This window comes from Bombina bombina, chromosome 10 (genome assembly GCF_027579735.1).
Source record: "Bombina bombina isolate aBomBom1 chromosome 10, aBomBom1.pri, whole genome shotgun sequence".
NCBI lineage: Eukaryota > Metazoa > Chordata > Amphibia > Anura > Bombinatoridae > Bombina > Bombina bombina.
Window position 1 is genome coordinate 217,008,366 of NC_069508.1, and position 18,505 is coordinate 217,026,870.

Below are 18,505 nucleotides of genomic sequence, written 5' to 3' on the forward strand. Positions count from 1 at the left end.
AAGCTTCCTCGAGACCCTTTTACTATGGAGGTAATCGGACTCATGGTGTTCTGCATGGACATCATTCCTTTTGCCAGATTCCATCTCAGACCCTTACATCGATGCATGCTGAGACAATGTAACAGCGACCATTCAGATCTGTCTCAACAGACAGCCTGCTTTACAGCCTGTCGAGGGAGACTCTTTCCTGGTGGCTCTGTCCAGATTATCTGTCCCAAGGCATGTGCTTTTTGAGACTGCCCTGGGAGATTGTGACTACGGACGCAAGCCTTTCCAGCTGGGGAGCCGTCTGGGGTGCCAAGAAGGCACAAGGTCTGTGGACTCAGGAGGAGTCCTCCCTTCCAATCAATATTTTTGAACTCCGGCAATCTTCAATGCCTTGCAGGCTTGGCCCCTTCTGGGTTTGTCCCAGTTTATCAGATTCCATTCAGACAATATAACCTCGGTTGCCTATATCAACCTTCAGGGGGGAAAAATAAGTTCCTTGGTGATGAGAGAAGTATCTCAGATACTAGAGTGGGCAGAGACTCACAAATGTACGCTGTCAGCGATCCACATTGAGGGTGTGGACAACTAGGAAGCAGACTTCCTCAGCAGGCAATCCTTTCACCCAGGGGAATGGTCTCTTCACCCGAGGTGTTTGCAGAGATATGCAGCGAGTGGGGGACGCCAGAGATACATCTCATGGCATCCCGCCTCAATACCAAGGTACCCAGGTACGGGTCGAGGGATCCTCAGGTGGAACTGATAGATGCCCTATCAATACCATGGAGGTTCAGACTCGTATATCTTTTTCCTCCATTACCGATTCTCCCTTGTGTGGTGTCTCGCATTAAGCAGCAACGAACATCAGTGATTCTGCTCCGTAGTGGCCGCTAAGGATGTGGTTTGCGGATCTGGTGGGGATCTTTTCATCTCCTCAGTGGAGGTTACCTTGTTGCCGAGATCTGCTGATACAGGGTCCCGTCGTTCATCAAAATCTGATGACTGACTGCGTGGAGATTGAACGCTTAGTTTTAGCCAAGAGAGGGTTTTTTGAGAATGTTATTGACACTCTGGTTCAAGCTTGTAAGCCAGTTACTCGTAATCCGGTTAAGGTTTCCAGAATTTTAGCTTTTCTCCAGGATGGACTGGAGAAGGGTCTGTCAGCTAGTTCCCTGAAGGGACAGATACTGGCCCTGTTGGTGTTACTGCACAAAAGATTGACTGAGCTTCCGGATGTGCAGTCCTTTGTTAAGGCTCTGGCTAGGATCAGATCTGTGTTTAGATTTGAGGCTCCGCCTTCAAGCCTCAATCTTGTTTTTAGTGTTTTGCAGCAGGTTCAGTTTGAGCCTATGCATACTGTTGACATTAAATTGTTATCTTTAAAGGTTCTTTTTTTGTTGGTTATTGCTTCTGCACGCAGAGTTTCTGAGATTTCTTTGCAATGTGACCCCCCCTTATCTGGTTTTTCATGCTGATAAGGCGGTTTTACCTACTGAATTAGAGTTCCTCTCTAAGGTGGTGTTGAATTGTAACATTAATCAAGAAATTGTTGTTCCTTCCTTGTGTCCTAATCCTTCAGCGAATGAACATTTGCTTCATAATCTAGATGTGGTTCGTGCATTGAAGTTCTATCTTCAGACTACTAAGGAATTCAGACAATCTTCCTTTTTGTTTGTCATCTATACGGGGAAAGGTAAGGGGCAGAAGGCTACTATGACTTCTCTATCTTTTTGGTTGAGGAGTGTCATCCACTTAGCTTATGAGACAGCCGGACGACAGCCTCCTGAGAGGATAACGGCTCATTCCACTAGAGCAGTGGCTTCCTCTTATGCTTTTAAGAATGAAGCCTCAATGGATCAGATTTGTAAGGCGACTACCTGGTCCTCCTTTCACACTTTTTCTAAATTTTACAAGTTTGATGTGTTTGCTTCGGCTGAAGCAGCTTTTGGGAGAACAGTTTTGCAGACTGTGGTGCTCTCAGAATAGGGTCTGCCTCTTTTTTTTTTTTTTGTTCACTCCCATTATTCATTCAGTGTCCTGTGGAGCTTGGGTATAGTTTTCCCAACAGTAAGGAATGAAGTCGTAGACCCTCCCTGCCAGGAAGGAAAGGAATTTATTTGGTAAGCATAAATGATGTTTTTCATTCATTTTATAGTTAATAAATAGTGTACAGGGTTTGTATTGTACCTCATTCTTACAGTATTCCTTAGGGCAGCTATTTAATGAGAAACTTGTGATAGCTGGTTAAGTGGTAGATGAAATAATACATTTTACACAGGCTATAAATAATTCAGCGCTATCGGTGTTAACCCTTTGCTGTATGTAGCAAACACAGTGCTGTGGAATACTCCATAGACATCAAACAACTTCTGTAACAAACCACAAACATTTGGGCTTATTTTACTTATGTTTATAGTTCACACCAGCATCACTCTGCTATACATCTAAGACAAAAACATTAAAAATGCAAAGTGATGAAGAATAATCGCTCGTTATTTTCTTTATGAAATCTTCCAGTTTACATAAAATGTAAAATGTTTCCTTTTTTTTGTTATTAACCCTTCTTTTTATTTTATTATATGTACAAATGCTCCAGGAGTGTGGGCATATAGAAGCAATAGGTGTATCTTATCATCCCATGATTGGGTTTGTTCCATTCCGATCACCTTGTGAGAAGCTTTCCATTTTTTAATATTATCAGAATTGCTTTGTTCTTTTGGTATCCTTGGTTGAAGAGTAAACTTAGGTAGGCTCATAGGAGCTCAGGAGAATGCATGTGTCTTTATAAGTAGATGCAGTAGAGTGCCTCTCCTAATGGTTTACTTTTCAGAACAAAGCAAATTATTTTGCATTGTTATCTAAGCTGACAACAATGCTCTACAGGGAACTAGCTGAACACATCAGGTGCGCCATATGTGCAACCACCAATCAGCAGCTAGCTCCCAGTACTGCATTGCTACTCCTGCTTTTTATCAAAGGATACCATGAAAACAAAGGAAATGAAATTATAGAAGTACATTAGGAAGTTAAAATGGCGTTCTCTGTCTGAATCATGAAAGATTTGGGTTTCATAGCCCTATAATGTTTTCTGTGCCTTTATATCAGTGGATCATTTTTATGAAACTCAGATTGGTTTTCACCAATTTCAGGGTTTTCACAAGAAAACTTACATGGACAAATGAATAGTAAACCACAGCAGACAATGGGGCAAATTATAGACCGCTGCTCCATAACTTGTCCGTCTGCTTTGAGGCGGCAGACATAAATCAACCCAATCGAATATGATCGGGTTAATTGACACCCCCTGTTAGCGCCCGCGGATCTGCAGGGGGCGTAATTGCACAAGCAGTTCTGGTGAACTGCTTGTGCAATGATAAATGCCGACAGCGTATCATGTCCGCTCGTACTTTGCCCCAATAAATTCAATAATAATGATTATTGACTATTACAATTAAATCCAGATCAATACATCTCTTATGTCTAATATAATTTATATTATTTTAAGAATTACATTTTGCAAGTTTCAATGGTCGTATTTTAGTTGTGTACCAGTTTCATTTTTTAAAAGTGCAATTTGAACCATATTTAATTAAACCAGGAACCAGTTTGTTTAACATGTGAATGGAGTATGCATGGAAATAATTTGTTTTTTAAACAATGAGTTTTTAAGTGAATTAAATAAATCCAAAACTGATGCAAAAGCTGGTACGAAAAGGATTTTCTGATGTATTTGAGGACTGTTGGTTAGTTTACCTCCCAATATTTCAGGGACATTTTTCAGGACAGGGAGATGAGAGAGACTTGAGGGCAGTGGTTTATCACTGCTTGGTGCACCTTGGACTATTTGGGGGTGTTTGTGGGCGGGGCTAGGGCAGTCCCTAAAAAACTGGGGCCTTTGCCATGACTGGGGTAGCTGCAGTAGGGACAACAGGCAGATTTCCCAACCCGCAACAATTCCAAAATATCTGGGACAGTTGAGAAGTTTAGGATTTTCTGTGCAAAGCATTTGACTGTATTTCAGTGTTAAGAAAAATAATGAACACCATGGAAAAGTTGTTTTTCTTGCCTAGGGGTGCCTTTAGAACAAGATACCTGTTTGGAACATATTGCACCGCTCTTCTAATGGATTTTAAAAAACCTTTATAACTGTTCTTGTGAGATTGACACAAACTGGATAGATTGGACAAGGAGAAAATGTAAAATTGGGCGGAATTAATGTATTAATCTGTTTTTTCCAATACTGAACCTTTAATTCCTATATTGCATACAGTGGAGGAATAACTGTGACTTTTTTTTTACTTTAAAGGGACATTCTCATGCCAAAAAAATGATGTTCTATAATTATTTGTCATTTTTTTTATTGCTGACCCTAGAAAACTTTATTGTAACATCCAGCAAGCAGAACATGACCAGTTAACCAATCAGGAGCAGCTGTCGTACCCTGTGAGCTGCAGTGCAATGCACATAAGGAGCAGAATTCTATGCTTTAACAAATTAGATCATTGTGATTTTGCATTAAATTGTCATTGTCTGCATGCAGAGAACAATATGTTTTACTGTTACATCTGTAATGAGTATATTCTTTCTTTATGGCAGGGGATCGCCTGACAGAGACACCAGTGTAAGTATAGTTTTGCTAATCAATTGGATATTTTATTTAAATGTGGAGTAAATGGTGATTTGTAAAATAATTGCTGTTTTTTAACATTGTATTTGCATTGTGTTTATTTGAAGGTGTGTTCTTCTTTAATAAAGTGTATGTTAACCTGTTGGTTGCCAGAGAGGTCTGCAATACATATTAGCTGCCTTTGCCAATGAAGGGTAGTAGATTATTTATTAGGCTGACAAATGCATTTTTTCAATGTATTCATGGAAATGAAGATTGTAATGGAATTGGCATTTTATATAATCTGCCACATCCCCAAACTGCATAATGTTTATTATGGAGATCTATATCAACAGATTCACCATGGTATTGCCTGCTGTAATTTAACTCTAAATGACGTGATATTTTCTTTTATAAGATGGTCGGAGTCCATGAGCCATCACATATGGGATTACGTCCAGTCCTGCAGGAGGAGGCAAAACATCCACCCACAACAGCATTTTAATCCCTCCCACTTTTGCATGATTACTTAGTCAGTCTGTAAGGATTTAGTAGAGAGTGAGGATGGATCACAACTGCAGAGTATGCAAAATAAATGATTTGTATCACTTTTGGCAAATGGACTATTGAACAGCATAGACCAAGCTGCTTTCAGTGAAGTTGTTATTCTCAAGTAATTGAATTGCAGATCAGAAACTTGTCTGGCAACGAATGATGTAAATCATATATGCTGTTGAACGTCACAGCAATAGTATAGACATAAACAAAGGCTGGATCAGAAGAAATATAAAAAATAAATCAGTTTGTTAGTAGCAATCTTTAGAGTTCAGCTAGCTCCCAGTACGATAAATCTTGATAAAGAAAAGCAGAGTTCCAGAAAGCAGGTAGTGTTGCTATTAGTGCTGGAGTAAGATATAACAGTTCAGTGTGAAGTGTAACTCTCAGTTTTAGACACTGTTAGTTAGTTTGTCACAGAACGGTATACACATGTGCTGATAGTCTTGCGGTCAGTAGAGCAGCAGGGAAAAGCAAAGTTCAAGGCTTATTTGTACAGCACAGCTTAAAGTAACTACAGTGCTTACCCCCAGTCACCGGATGGTGTGTAATAGAAGCGGAATTAATTCTGAGATGTCCTTGTACTTAGTCCGTGGGAGGTTGTTTGTAGATGAGTTGCACTGTGTTGCAGTGGAAGAGAGGTTGAAGTCCGGTGTGTGAGAAACGCTTCAGTGGCTCAGATGAGATAGCAACTCAGAGGGAGAAGGCAGCAAACACACTGCAGTATGAAATAAGTCTCTGTTGTAGCGTGCACGCTAAAAAGAAAAACTCGCCTCTGTAAAACTTTCTGTAGGCAAAATGAGCATATGAACCGGCAGTAGAAAATAAGTAATCCCAAGGTAGTAGCTGATTCAGAAATTGGAAGAAAAGCAGACTGGTTTGTTTTCAGAAAAAACACACAGCAAGTGGAAAACAGACACGCTTCAGAGCTAGTCTAGAAACTTAATAATTAAGCACCTGTCTGCAGTCAGCTGATGCCTTAAGTACAGGTAAGGCTGAAGTCAGGTGAATGGGAAAGGCATAGGTAAAACATGGAGCGGAATCCATACATAAGGTGAATGGGAAAGGCATAGGTAAAACATGAAGCGGAATCCTTACATACGCCCCCCTTCAAGCAAGCCGATCCTCGGCTTGATGTTTAGGTCTAAGGGGATATCGTCTGTGGAAACGAGAGATGAGTCTAGGTGCATCTATATTGGTATAAGGCTCCCAAGTGTCATCATAAGGTGAGTAGCCTTTCCATCTGACCAGATATTGTAAGACACCTTTATGCCGTCTGGAATCCAGGAGGTCTTGAAATTCATAAGTGTCCGGATCTAGGGGTACAGGTACAGGTGGTAAAATGGTTTTCACTGAAGGATCATCTGAAGCTGGTTTAAGAAGGGACACATGAAAAGTAGGATGGATGGGTATAGAACTAGGAAGGTCCAGAGTAACTGCATTTGGGTTAACAACGTGAGTGATAGTGAACGGTCCGATATATAATCCTGCTAGTTTTTTACTGGGAACAGGGATTTTGATGTTTTTTGTCGAAAGCCAAACTTTATCGCCTATGGCATAAGATGGTGATGGTCGTCTGCGTAAGTCGTAGTATTTCTTCTGTGAGGTCTGAGCCTGTTGAATATTTGTTTTTAGGAAGTGGAAGTTTTCAGCGAGCTTCTGTAGTAGATCATCTACAGAAGGAGAAATTGGGTTATCCGTTTGTTCCAGGGAGAAATGTGGATGAAAAGCATAGTTTGCAAAGAAGGGTGAAACTTTGGTGGATGAATTAACCGAGTTATTGTAGGCAAATTCGGCCAGATATAGGTATTGTGACCATTCATTTTGCTGATAAGAGCAATAACAGCGTAGATACTGCTCTAGCCATTGATTTAATTTCTCTGTTTGGCCATTTGTTTGTGGATGGAAGGCAGTACTTAGGCGATGATCAATTTTCAGTTGAGCAGAAAGACTTTTCCAGAACTTCGAGGTAAACTGAGTACCCCTATCAGTTGTTATGATGGAAGGAATTCCGTGGTATCTGACAATCGAATTTAAGAAGAGTTGTGCTGTCTCACTGGAAGTGGGAAGTTTGTTAAAAGGGATAAAATGAGCCATTTTGGTCAGGATGTCTGTGACAACAAGAATGGTGTTGAAACCTGAACTCACAGGTAATTCAACTATGAAGTCCATGCCGAGATGTAACCAAGGTCTATCAGGTATTTGAATTGGAAGAAGATGTCCATATGGCTTGGCCCTTTCCTTTTTGGAAGTAATGCAGATGGAGCAGTTTGAGATATAGTTTTTCACAGATGTTTCCAAATTTGGCCACCAGTAGGATCTGCTGAGAAGTTCCTTTGTTTTCATAATACCTGGATGTCCAAGGAGAGGTGGATCATGATGTTGTTTAATTAGAGCAGGTCTAAGAATCTCGGGGACATACAAGAGAGTCCCATGATAGTAGAGGTTGTTTCTACGAGATAGTCGGAGTTGAGGTAGCTGAGGATCTGACCGTAAAGCTGTTTGAAGTTGCGTCTTGAAAGTGGACAGTAGACCCAAAAATCTATCTGGGGGAATGATAGAAGTAGATTCCTGAGTGTTTGGAGGTCTAGGGTCTTTCCTAGAAAGTGCGTCCGCCTTTCCATTTTTAGAGCCGGGCCTGTAGATGATTTGATAGTTAAACCTGCTGAAGTATAGGCTCCATCTTACCTGTCGACTAGAGAGAGTTTTATTCCTCTGTAGGAACTCGAGATTACGGTGATCCGTGTAGATGATTATTGGTAAGACGGTGATCCTCCAGGAGATGCCTCCAATGTTCAAAGGCACGTTTTATCGCCAGGAGTTCCTTTTCTCCAACAGTATAGTTCATCTCAGGTGCAGAAAGAATTTTGGAATAGAAAGCTACTGGATGTAGTGGTTGGGATATACTGCGTCTTTGCGAGAGGACAGCTCCAAGGGCATAATCGGAGGAATCCACCTCCAAAATGAATTGGAGAGAAGGGTCAGGAAATTGAAGTATTGGAGCTGAGCAGAAGGAGTTTTTTAATGAGTTGAAAGCTTCAGTTGCCTTGGAGTTCCAGGTGAAAGGTGTACTGGAACTGGTGAGTACAGTGAGAGGTTTAGCAATTTGAGAGAAATTTTTAATAAACTTTCTATAATAGTTGCTAAACCCGAGGAAACGTTGTAGTTCCTTCCTATTTTTTGGTTGTGGCCAGTTTTTTACTGAATCGACTTTGTTAGCCTGCATTTGGATACCTTTTGGGCCAATGGAGTACCCCAAGAAATCTATTTCCTTGGTGTGGAATACACACTTTTCTAGCTTTGCATATAGCCTATGAACTTGGAGCCTGGAAAGTATCCAACTAACATGTTTAACATGTTCTTCAAGCGTGTTTGAGTACACTAGAATGTCGTCCAGGTATACGACCACACAAGTATCAAGAAGATCGTGAAATATATCGTTAATAAAATACTGGAATGTGGCCGGGGCGTTAGTTAACCCGAACGGCATTACCAGGTACTCAAACAGGCCGTATCTTGTCCTAAAAGCGGTCAACCACTCATCCCCTTCTCTTATGCGGACAAGGTTATAAGCCCCTCTTAGATCTAATTTGGTGAAGATTTTGGCATGTTGGAGGCGTTCAATGAGTTTGGGGATGAGTGGTAGGGGATTCCTGTTTTTTATCGTAATTTTATTGAGTTCCCTGAAGTCGATGATTGGTCGAAGGGAGTTATCTTTGTTTCTTACAAAGAAGAACCCGGCTGCTGCTGGAGAGACTGAAGGACGTATAAAACCTTTTTTTAAGTTTTCATCTAAATATGTCTTTAAATGATCAAGCTCGGGTTGGCAAAGAGGGTAGAGATGACCGTAGGGAGGAGTGGTACCAGGTTTGAGGTCGATCGGACAGTCATACGACCGATGAGGAGGTAGAGTATCAGCTTCCTTCTTACTGAATACGTCTGCAAACTTCTCATATACTTTAGGTATGTGTGGAGTTTCTGTCAAATGGAAGAGAACAGAATGATTTAGACAGGTTTGCTGGCAATATGGTGAATCAAATTTTACTTCCAAAGAACTCCAATTGATCACAGGTTCGTGTAAACGGAGCCATTGCAACCCTAGTACAATGGGGAATAGAGGAGAGGTAATAACATCAAAGGTGATGTATTCCTGATGTGAACCTAGAGTGGATACCAAAATGGGAATTGTATGCTGAGTAATAGGACCAGAAGAAATTTCAGACCCATCTACAACCCGTATAGAGACAGGAGACAATTTAGTGATGAGAGGTATTTTATTTTTTTCAACAATAGCTTTATCTATGTAATTCCCTTGAGCTCCTGTGTCAATTATAGCTTCTTTCGTCATGCGATTGCTGTCCCACTGTAAAGAGAGGGTTAAAGTACAGTGAATTGGTTTATCATGTTCAATCATTGAAGTCAAATGTAAGAGAGACTTACTATTTTTATTTTTACGTAGGGAGGGGCATTCGCGGATAGGATGGTTTGGACTTCCACAATACATACACAGTCCTTTTGATTTTCTTCTAAACCTTTCTTCAGAGGTCAATGGACCCCTCATAAAGCCTATATCCATAGGTTCAGGCACACTTGATGAAGAAGCAGTTGGAGGAGGATGGAATGATCTCTTGTAAGAAGAATCCCCAATTTGACGCTCTGACTTCCTTTCGCAAAGCCTTCTATCTATTTGCATTGAGAGTTTCATGAGGCCGTCTAAGGAGTCAGGGAGATCAGTTCGGGCTAGCTCATCTTTAACTGCTTCCGAGAGTCCTAGGCGAAATTGGTTTCTTAAGGCAATCACGTTCCATTGGGAGTCAATGGCATGTTGTTTAAACTCCGTTATATAAACTTCAACAGGACGGTTGCCTTGCTTTAGTTTCCGCATCTTGCTTTCTGCAGTCAATTGTAAATTTGAGTCTGAATAAAGTTCATCCATGACTGCTAGAAAAGACTGTAGGGATGATAGAATAGGATCGTTGGTTTCAAAGAGCGTGTCTGCCCAGATTCGGGGTTCACCCCGTAGATAGGTAATCATTGTGAGCACTTTAATCTTATCATTAGGATATGTGAGTGGCTTAAGGTTGAAAGTGAGGAGGCAGGCATTCCTATATTGGCGATAGAGACTCCTATCACCATTGAACAAATCAGGTGCTGCAATCTGTGGTTCCACAATAGATTCAGCAGCTTTTGCTTTGGGAGGAGTTGTCTCTCTTATAACCTTAGTTAAAGTCTCATTTTCAACCTTTAGATCTCTAAGGCCTTGACTGAGTTCATCTACTCTTTTAGACAGGTTGTAAACGAATTGGGGCAATTCTGCTGGATCCATATTTTTTAAGGCTTAATTATTCTGTAAGGATTTAGTAGAGAGTGAGGATGGATCACAACTGCAGAGTATGCAAAATAAATGATTTGTATCACTTTTGGCAAATGGACTATTGAACAGCATAGACCAAGCTGCTTTCAGTGAAGTTGTTATTCTCAAGTAATTGAATTGCAGATCAGAAACTTGTCTGGCAACGAATGATGTAAATCATATATGCTGTTGAACGTCACAGCAATAGTATAGACATAAACAAAGGCTGGATCAGAAGAAATATAAAAAATAAATCAGTTTGTTAGTAGCAATCTTTAGAGTTCAGCTAGCTCCCAGTACGATAAATCTTGATAAAGAAAAGCAGAGTTCCAGAAAGCAGGTAGTGTTGCTATTAGTGCTGGAGTAAGATATAACAGTTCAGTGGGAAGTGCAACTCTCAGTTTTAGACACTGTTAGTTAGTTTGTCACAGAACGGTATACACATGTGCTGATAGTCTTGCGGTCAGTAGAGCAGCAGGGAAAAGCAAAGTTCAAGGTTTATTTGTACAGCACAGCTTAAAGTAACTACAGTGCTTACCCCCAGTCACCGGATGGTGTGAAATAGAAGCAGAATTAATTCTGAGATGTCCTTGTACTTAGTCCGTGGGAGGTTGTTTGTAGATGAGTTGCACTGTGTTGCAGTGGAAGAGAGGTTGAAGTCCGGTGTGTGAGAAACGCTTCAGTGGCTCAGATGAGATAGCAACTCAGAGGGAGAAGGCAGCAAACACACTGCAGTATGAAATAAGTCTCTGTTGTAGCGTGCACGCTAAAAAGAAAAACTCGCCTCTGTAAAACTTTCTGTAGGCAAAATGAGCATATGAACCGGCAGTAGAAAATAAGTAATCCCAAGGTAGTAGCTGATTCAGAAATTGGAAGAAAAGCAGACTGGTTTGTTTTCAGAAAAAACACACAGCAAGTGGAAAACAGACACGCTTCAGAGCTAGTCTAGAAACTTAATAATTAAGCACCTGTCTGCAGTCAGCTGATGCCTTAAGTACAGGTAAGGCTGAAGTCAGGTGAATGGGAAAGGCATAGGTAAAACATGGAGCGGAATCCATACATAAGGTGAATGGGAAAGGCATAGGTAAAACATGAAGCGGAATCCTTACACAGTCTTTATCCTCCAGCAAGGAGTGATGGGGAAACTTGAAGTTCTTATCTACATGTCAATTGAAAGGGGTTCTCAGACAGATGTAAGACCCATTATTAGAAGAGAGGGGTGTACAGGAATATCACTGTAAGTGAGATTAAATCTCCTTCTGGGAATTTGTCACTAGCCTGCCTCCTCTTGGCCTTGTTGTGTAATCCAGATCCTGTGTCAGTGTGTACTACAAAGGGTTAGCTCTTCTACAGGAAACAGGTCTCCTTCAGCTTGGTAAGCACAGTAGAATGAGTGCTGACAGCTAATTAGGTACTTACACTCATATAAGTGAGGTACTGTCTCTTTTTCGGTGTAGTTTTTAGCACATCCTATACCACACATGCCAAACTGCTGGGTTGGGACACAGTCTGGGGTTTTTAGAAAGCACAGGGAGTTTGGTCTCCCCAGGAGGCAAAGTTCTCAATCAATATCTGTTAAGGCAAGAGTCTTTTCTAAAGTTTTAGTCAGACAAATGTCACAGCAGTGGCTTACATCAATCACTGAGACGGAATGCAAAGTGTCTTAGCATTCGAAGAGGTAGCCTGCATTCTGACTTTGAATCAGGAGGTATTCAACCTGATTGTTGATCTTGAGAGATGGCCAAACATAGACTTCATGGCCTCTCACTAGAATTGCAAACTACCCCATTATTGTGCGAGATCTCAACATCCACAAGCAACTCTAATAGATGCACTAGTGGTTCCCTGGTCTTATATTCTGATTTACATCTTCCCTCCTTTTTGTTTTACTATCCAGGATAATAGCCAGGATAAAACAAGAAAGGGTCTCAGTGAATCTAATTGCTTACTCTCAGGAACGGCCTTCTCTTTCAAAGTCCCTTATTCCATCAAAACCTCATATTTCACAGCATGGCGATTGAACGTCTGAGTTTTATCTCAGAAATGGTTTCTAGATCAATTGTTAGACACTTTGATTCAGGCCGGAAAGCCTGGCACAAGACTTATTTATCACAAATCTGGAAAGTTTTCCTTTTTTGATGTGAAAATTGAATTCTACAATTTTTGCAGGATGGTCTGGATGAGGTTTTACCAGGGTTTATCACATTTCTGCCCTTTTAGTCTTGCTTCACAAGAAGATTTCATGACTTCCTGACATTCAAGTCTTTGTTAACAGGTTTCTTCCCCTATGTGGAACTTTAACTTGGTTTTGAGGGTTCTTCAGGTTTAACTATTTTAACCTTTGCATGGTCTGGATATTCATCTATTGTCATGGTAGGTTGTCTTTCTCTTGGCTATTTCCCCAGCCTTAAGAGTATCTGAGTTATTTTGTGTTATCTTGTGGTTCTCCTTACCTGAATTTTTTCATCAGCATAAAATCAGTTTTAAGAACAAATGACTTTTTCCTTTCTAAGGATGTTTCTTCTGAAAACGTTAATCAGGAAACTATAGTCCGATATCTTTGTCCAGCACTAATACAAACTAGAGAGATTACTTTATAACTTGGATGTAGTAAGGGCCTTGAAATGTTATCTTCAAGCCACTGAAGAATTAAGAAATTCTTCTTCTTCCTTGTTTATCTATTTCTCAGAGAGCTAATGCAATCACCCAAGCATTTGCATAGTATACCTAAACAAATGACTGCTCGTTCTGCCAGAGTAGTCGCCACCACTTGGGCTTTTAGAAATGAAGCTTCCTTTGAACACATTTGCAAGGCAGTTACTTGGTCATCTTTAGAAACCTTTACTAAATTCTACCATTTTGACGTCTCTTTTGAACATGTTTGGTAGGAGAGTTCTTCAGGCTGCAGTGCATGGGTAGTTCCTCTACCTGCCTTAACTGTTCTTCCTGCCCTATTTCATGGTTGTCTTGTGTACTTCACTGTTTGGGTATCGGATACCACATGTGATGGCTTGTGGACTCTCACAGTCTTATAAAAGAAAAAAAAATGTATGCTTTCCTGATAAATTTAATTTATTTCATGAGGGTGAGAGTCCACAAGACCAGCCCTTATTTTTCCATAGCAGTTGTGGCAGTACCAAATAACACTTTTTACCCTGCTTTTCCTTTCCTAGATTTCTTTTTTTCCCCTTTCTCTTTGCCATATGTATGACTAAGGAATCATGGGAAAGTGGGGGGGGGGGGATTAAAGCTGTGTTGTATTGGGGCATTTTGCCTCCTCTTGTAGGACTGGAGTTTGTGATTACTTGTGGACTCTCACCATCATGAAATCATTTTTTTTTTACTGCTAGCAGAGAGGATGGATGGCACCCTGCATAGTTCAGAATAGTCTCTTTCCACAAAATGAAATGTTGGCTATGGGCTAAAAAGCTTATTTTATTTTTAACAATATAGAAATTTGTTTAAAAAAATGTCTGATTTCACAAATGGAAGTGGTCGATGTGCTCACCAACTGTCAGTTTATATCAGTCAATCACATCCCCAAATTGCATAATGTTTATTACCCATGGAGATGTATAGCAACTCATTAACCACAGTTTTTTTTCTTTTTAATGACACGATGAGTCCACGGATCATCTTAATTACTATTGGGAATATCACTCCTGCCCTGCAGGAGGTGGCAAAGAGCACCACAGCAAAGCTATTAAATAGCTCCTCCCTTCACTCCCACTCCAGTCATTCTCTTTGCCTATGTTAAGTGCAAGGAGGTGGTAAACTAGGGGTTAGAAAAGATTCTTCAATCAAGAGTTTATTATTTTTAAGTAGTGCAATATTGTGCTGCTTTGTTCTAGGGTGTAGCCGTAGTCCATTAGTCTCTTCAGTAGAGTAGTGGTGGCTTTAGAGCAATGGGAACTTGTGGGACATAATTCTCACTGCGCCTCCCATATTGATGCTGCCCTTACCAAGAAAATCTGAGAGATATTACTTTTGTTTAATTACAGATCCATGTGAGGGAGAGGACCTCTCAAACCTGGAAACGGCCTTGCTGTCTGGCAGAAGATGAGATAAGGGCTGACTTCATTTCGCTGTCTGGCAGAAGATGAGATAAGTGCTGACTTCATTTCTGGGGGTAAGAAGTAAAACTCAGAAAAAAGGTTGGACACTATCTTTTATTTATACCTCATTGAATTTGGGCTCTTTATCAAAGGGTTACAAGATAGATTCCCCTAGAGTCTTAGGGGACAGTTTGGACGCAGGCACTGGGGCTGAATGAGACGTGTTATCATCTCCCGGCGGTTTAATAATAGCCGACTGGGAGATCACATATTGACAAGACCACGATGAGCTATACTGCAGAGAGCAAGCTCAGTGTGAGGTGGTTCCACAGTTAAATTATAACACTTGGACTAGCAGCTGCCCAATCTGAATCAGTCCGTTATTATGCTCCCGGCGGTTCCACTTAGTAAAAATGTTAATGGCGACCGGGTGATGGCTATTGCTAACGCCCACGATGGGCGGAGTTATGTGTGGCGCCAATTTGGTTGCGCACCACTTTGTTAGCACTTCCGGTTATCGGAAGGAACGGAGGATTTAAGTCTGAGTGTTTGCTCTTAAAAGAGAGTGTGTCTCTCTTTGCTTATATCAAGCTGTCAGCACACCACGGCAGTCTATGTATTACGGGACTGCAACAACTTCATCTTGAAAAAGCATTGTGCATTTGATACATTGACTGCCGTGGTGTGCTGACAGCTTGATATAAGCAAAGAGAGACACAGACACCTGGCGCTCGTATTTGTACAAACTACTACTGCTGTATAAATCGCTGATTAAATCTACAGCATTTTTGGCTGCACAAGTAATCACCTTGAAATTCTACAAGCATATAGGTATCCTGCGTGCTGTATGCACTAAAGAGCGGATACATACTAACATCGGAGTCGGCAAAGAATACTACCCGGCTGAGAGCTGCTCTGGCCAATAGGATTGCAGCAACGAGACAGCTCCCACACGGATAACGTAAACGGTCACGCTTCTTGTGTCTAGACGGAGGAGCTACTTTGGATCGATATCCGGACATACAAGGTAATAGACACCTGTCACCTGGAATCTTTGGGAGCTAACGATACTCCTCTGCCCTTGGAACTTATAATGACTCATTTTTTTCCTTGGTATACTTTATGTGGTGGCAACAGTTTTTATAACGGAGACGTCCGTTTTTATCTGTTTTATCTTTTGTGTGTTTAGTGTTTGATATATATTTTAATAAATTGGGCATAGCCCCTTTTCTCTTTATTTTAGTCTTGCATATGATTCCTATATATTGGGGTTAATAGAGTGTTTGCCAGAATACCCCCTATGCTTCTGACCCAACTTTAGCTTAAGCGCTCTTATTATTTATTTTTCTTTTTCTAATATGGAAGATATCTTTGAGTTCAGAGACAATATGTATTAGGCACTTTCTGAATGTAAGGAGGAAGAAAATGTTAATTTCTCTCAATATGAAAGTCTAGATGACATTCTGGGTAAATTAGAGAAACTATTAGTCAGAGAATTGAAACAAAAAATGTAAGTTTTGTTTCTAATCAAATATATTTTGAAAGGTTTGATCCCAAAGGGATTGAGATTAAATAAAACCTGTTCATTCCCACTTAAAGAAACATTTAAGTTAGAGTGGGAAGGGGTCCTGAGTAAAGCCTCAATTGACCTAATGGATATTCTAAAAAGAAAAACGTAAAGATAAAAAATCAATAGAATTTAAAGAAAAACAAAAAGGTTATGATTGAAAGAATTGACATTTTAAATAAAGATATATTGAAAACAAAGTGGAGAAAACTGGACAGAGATACAATAAAACCTCAGTCAGCTCCTGATATTGAAATTACTGGTACTATGGAAACGAATGCACCTCAAAACCAGTGGACTGTGGTTCACCATAATAAGAAAAAAGAGAAAAAGAACCATGGTCATTTTAGACAAAATGAATACAGAGATAGAAATAGAAATACAAATTACTCTTGGAGGTCTGGCCCCTATAATGAGGAGAGGACATATAACAGAGTATGATAATTATGGTAGATTTAATTCCTATGGTGGAACCAATCGTTATTCTGATACGATAAGGAACGATAATTATAATTTTGATAAGAAAAATACTGTACCTTATAAGACTAGTGGGCAACACTGGGTGGATAATGAAAGGTGGCGGACACCAGTAAGGAACAGGTATACACCATTACATTACCAAACAAAGACACCTGAATATAGAGACAATAAGGCTCCTTTTTTAGAGAAAAGCCCTCTAAGGGAGGGCACATCAAGGGACCTCCTAAAAAAGAACACAGAGAATTTATGGGTAAACAAAAAAAGACCTCTAGAGCAGTGATTTTTAACCTTTTTTTTGCCGTGGCACACTTTTTTACATTAAAAAATCCTGTGGCACAACACCATCCCAAAATTTTACTGTATGTATTGTGCTGTTATGCCATGCCTCCTACAAACTACCCCTGCACTGGGAGTAAAAAACAAGCAAAGTTTAAAAAATATGTCACACTGTTGTCAGTCTGCCGTGGCACACCTGAGGATCTCTCACGGCACACTGGTTGAAGAACTGCTCTAGAGGAACAAGAGGGAGTGGGGCAGACAAACGAAGCAAAAAGGTGGAGGTAAAGAAAAATGGGGTCTTTAAAGGGACAGTCAAGTCCAAAAAAAACCTTTCATTTTTCAAATAGGGCATGTAATTTTAAACAACTTTCCAATTTACTTTTATCAACAATTTTGCTTTGTTCTCTTGGTATTCTAGTTGAAAGCAAACCTAGGAAGGCACATATGATAATTTCTAAGCCCTTGAAGGCCGCCTCTATTTTATTTACTTTTCACAGCAGGGGAGAGCAAGCTCATGTAGGCCATATAGATAGCATTGTGATCACGCTCGTGGCTAGTGGCAGACACTGCACTAATTGGCTAAAATGCAAGTCAATAGATAATAACTTAGTCATGTGATTAGGGGAGGTCAGAAGATGCTTAGATACAAGTTAGTCACAGCAGTAAAAAGTGTATTAATATAAAAGTGTTAGTTTTGCAAAACTGGGGAATGGGTAATAAAGGGATTATCTATCTTTTTAAACAACAAAATTCTGGTGTTGACTGTCCCTTTAATATTAGCAGTATTAAATTGAAAGATGAGGAAGAGAAGATCTTAAGCTATGGTCTCTCCTTTGCACCTAGTACGAGATTGAATAAATTCAATACCCACATACATGTAAAAAAGTTTGTCAGAAACCTTACTCTCAAACGGTACTATATGAGAAGCCCACTTGAAAGTACATCTACTAAAAATATAGAGGTTAAACAAGATAAGTTTATTCACACTGATTTTAAGAATAAATCGACTTTTAATCCAATTTTTGCCAAAGGCAGTAACCTTGAGACCTTCGAATTAATGGTACTTAAGGATCTGAAAAAAAGTGAACCATCTAAATTTAATAAAATACATATGAGTAAGAAAGATAGACTTGTTTTAGAAAATTTAAAGAATAATAATAATGTAACCATCAAGCCCTCCGACAAAGGCGATGGGATTGTAGTTATGGATACTAATTATTATGAAATGGAGGCGCTGAGATTACTCAACGATACCAAGACATACAAAAAACTAGACTTGAACCCCACTAACAAGTTTGCAGTCAAACTGAAGAAAATTATTATTGAAGGCAAGAGTCTGAGAATATTAAATGAAAAGGAAGTGGAGTTTCTGGACCCTAGGTATCCTAGGGTCCCGGTATTCTACTTCCTACCCAAAATTCATAAGAATTTAAACCGCCAGGAAGGCCAATGATTTTGGGAATAGGGGCACTTTCCTCTAATCTTTCCCTTTATGTAGACTCTTTTTTACAAAAATACGTTAGGAACTTAGATTCATATTTAAGAGACTCTACTCAAGTACTAAATATTCTAGATACCATAAAATGGGAGGATAACATATTCCTGGTAACTTGTGAAGTGATTGA

At 40.0% G+C, this 18,505-nt stretch overlaps 1 protein-coding gene across 1 annotated transcript in view; it reads left to right on the top strand.

The window, feature by feature from the left end:
- SGIP1 (SH3GL interacting endocytic adaptor 1) overlaps positions 1–18,505 on the top strand; it is a 1,342,240-nt gene that overhangs the window by 231,070 nt on the left and 1,092,665 nt on the right. Inside the window, exon 3 of the mRNA XM_053693689.1 lies at positions 4,582–4,606. Coding sequence (XP_053549664.1) covers positions 4,582–4,606 — 25 coding nt within the window. The remainder of the gene's footprint in view (positions 1–4,581; positions 4,607–18,505) is intronic.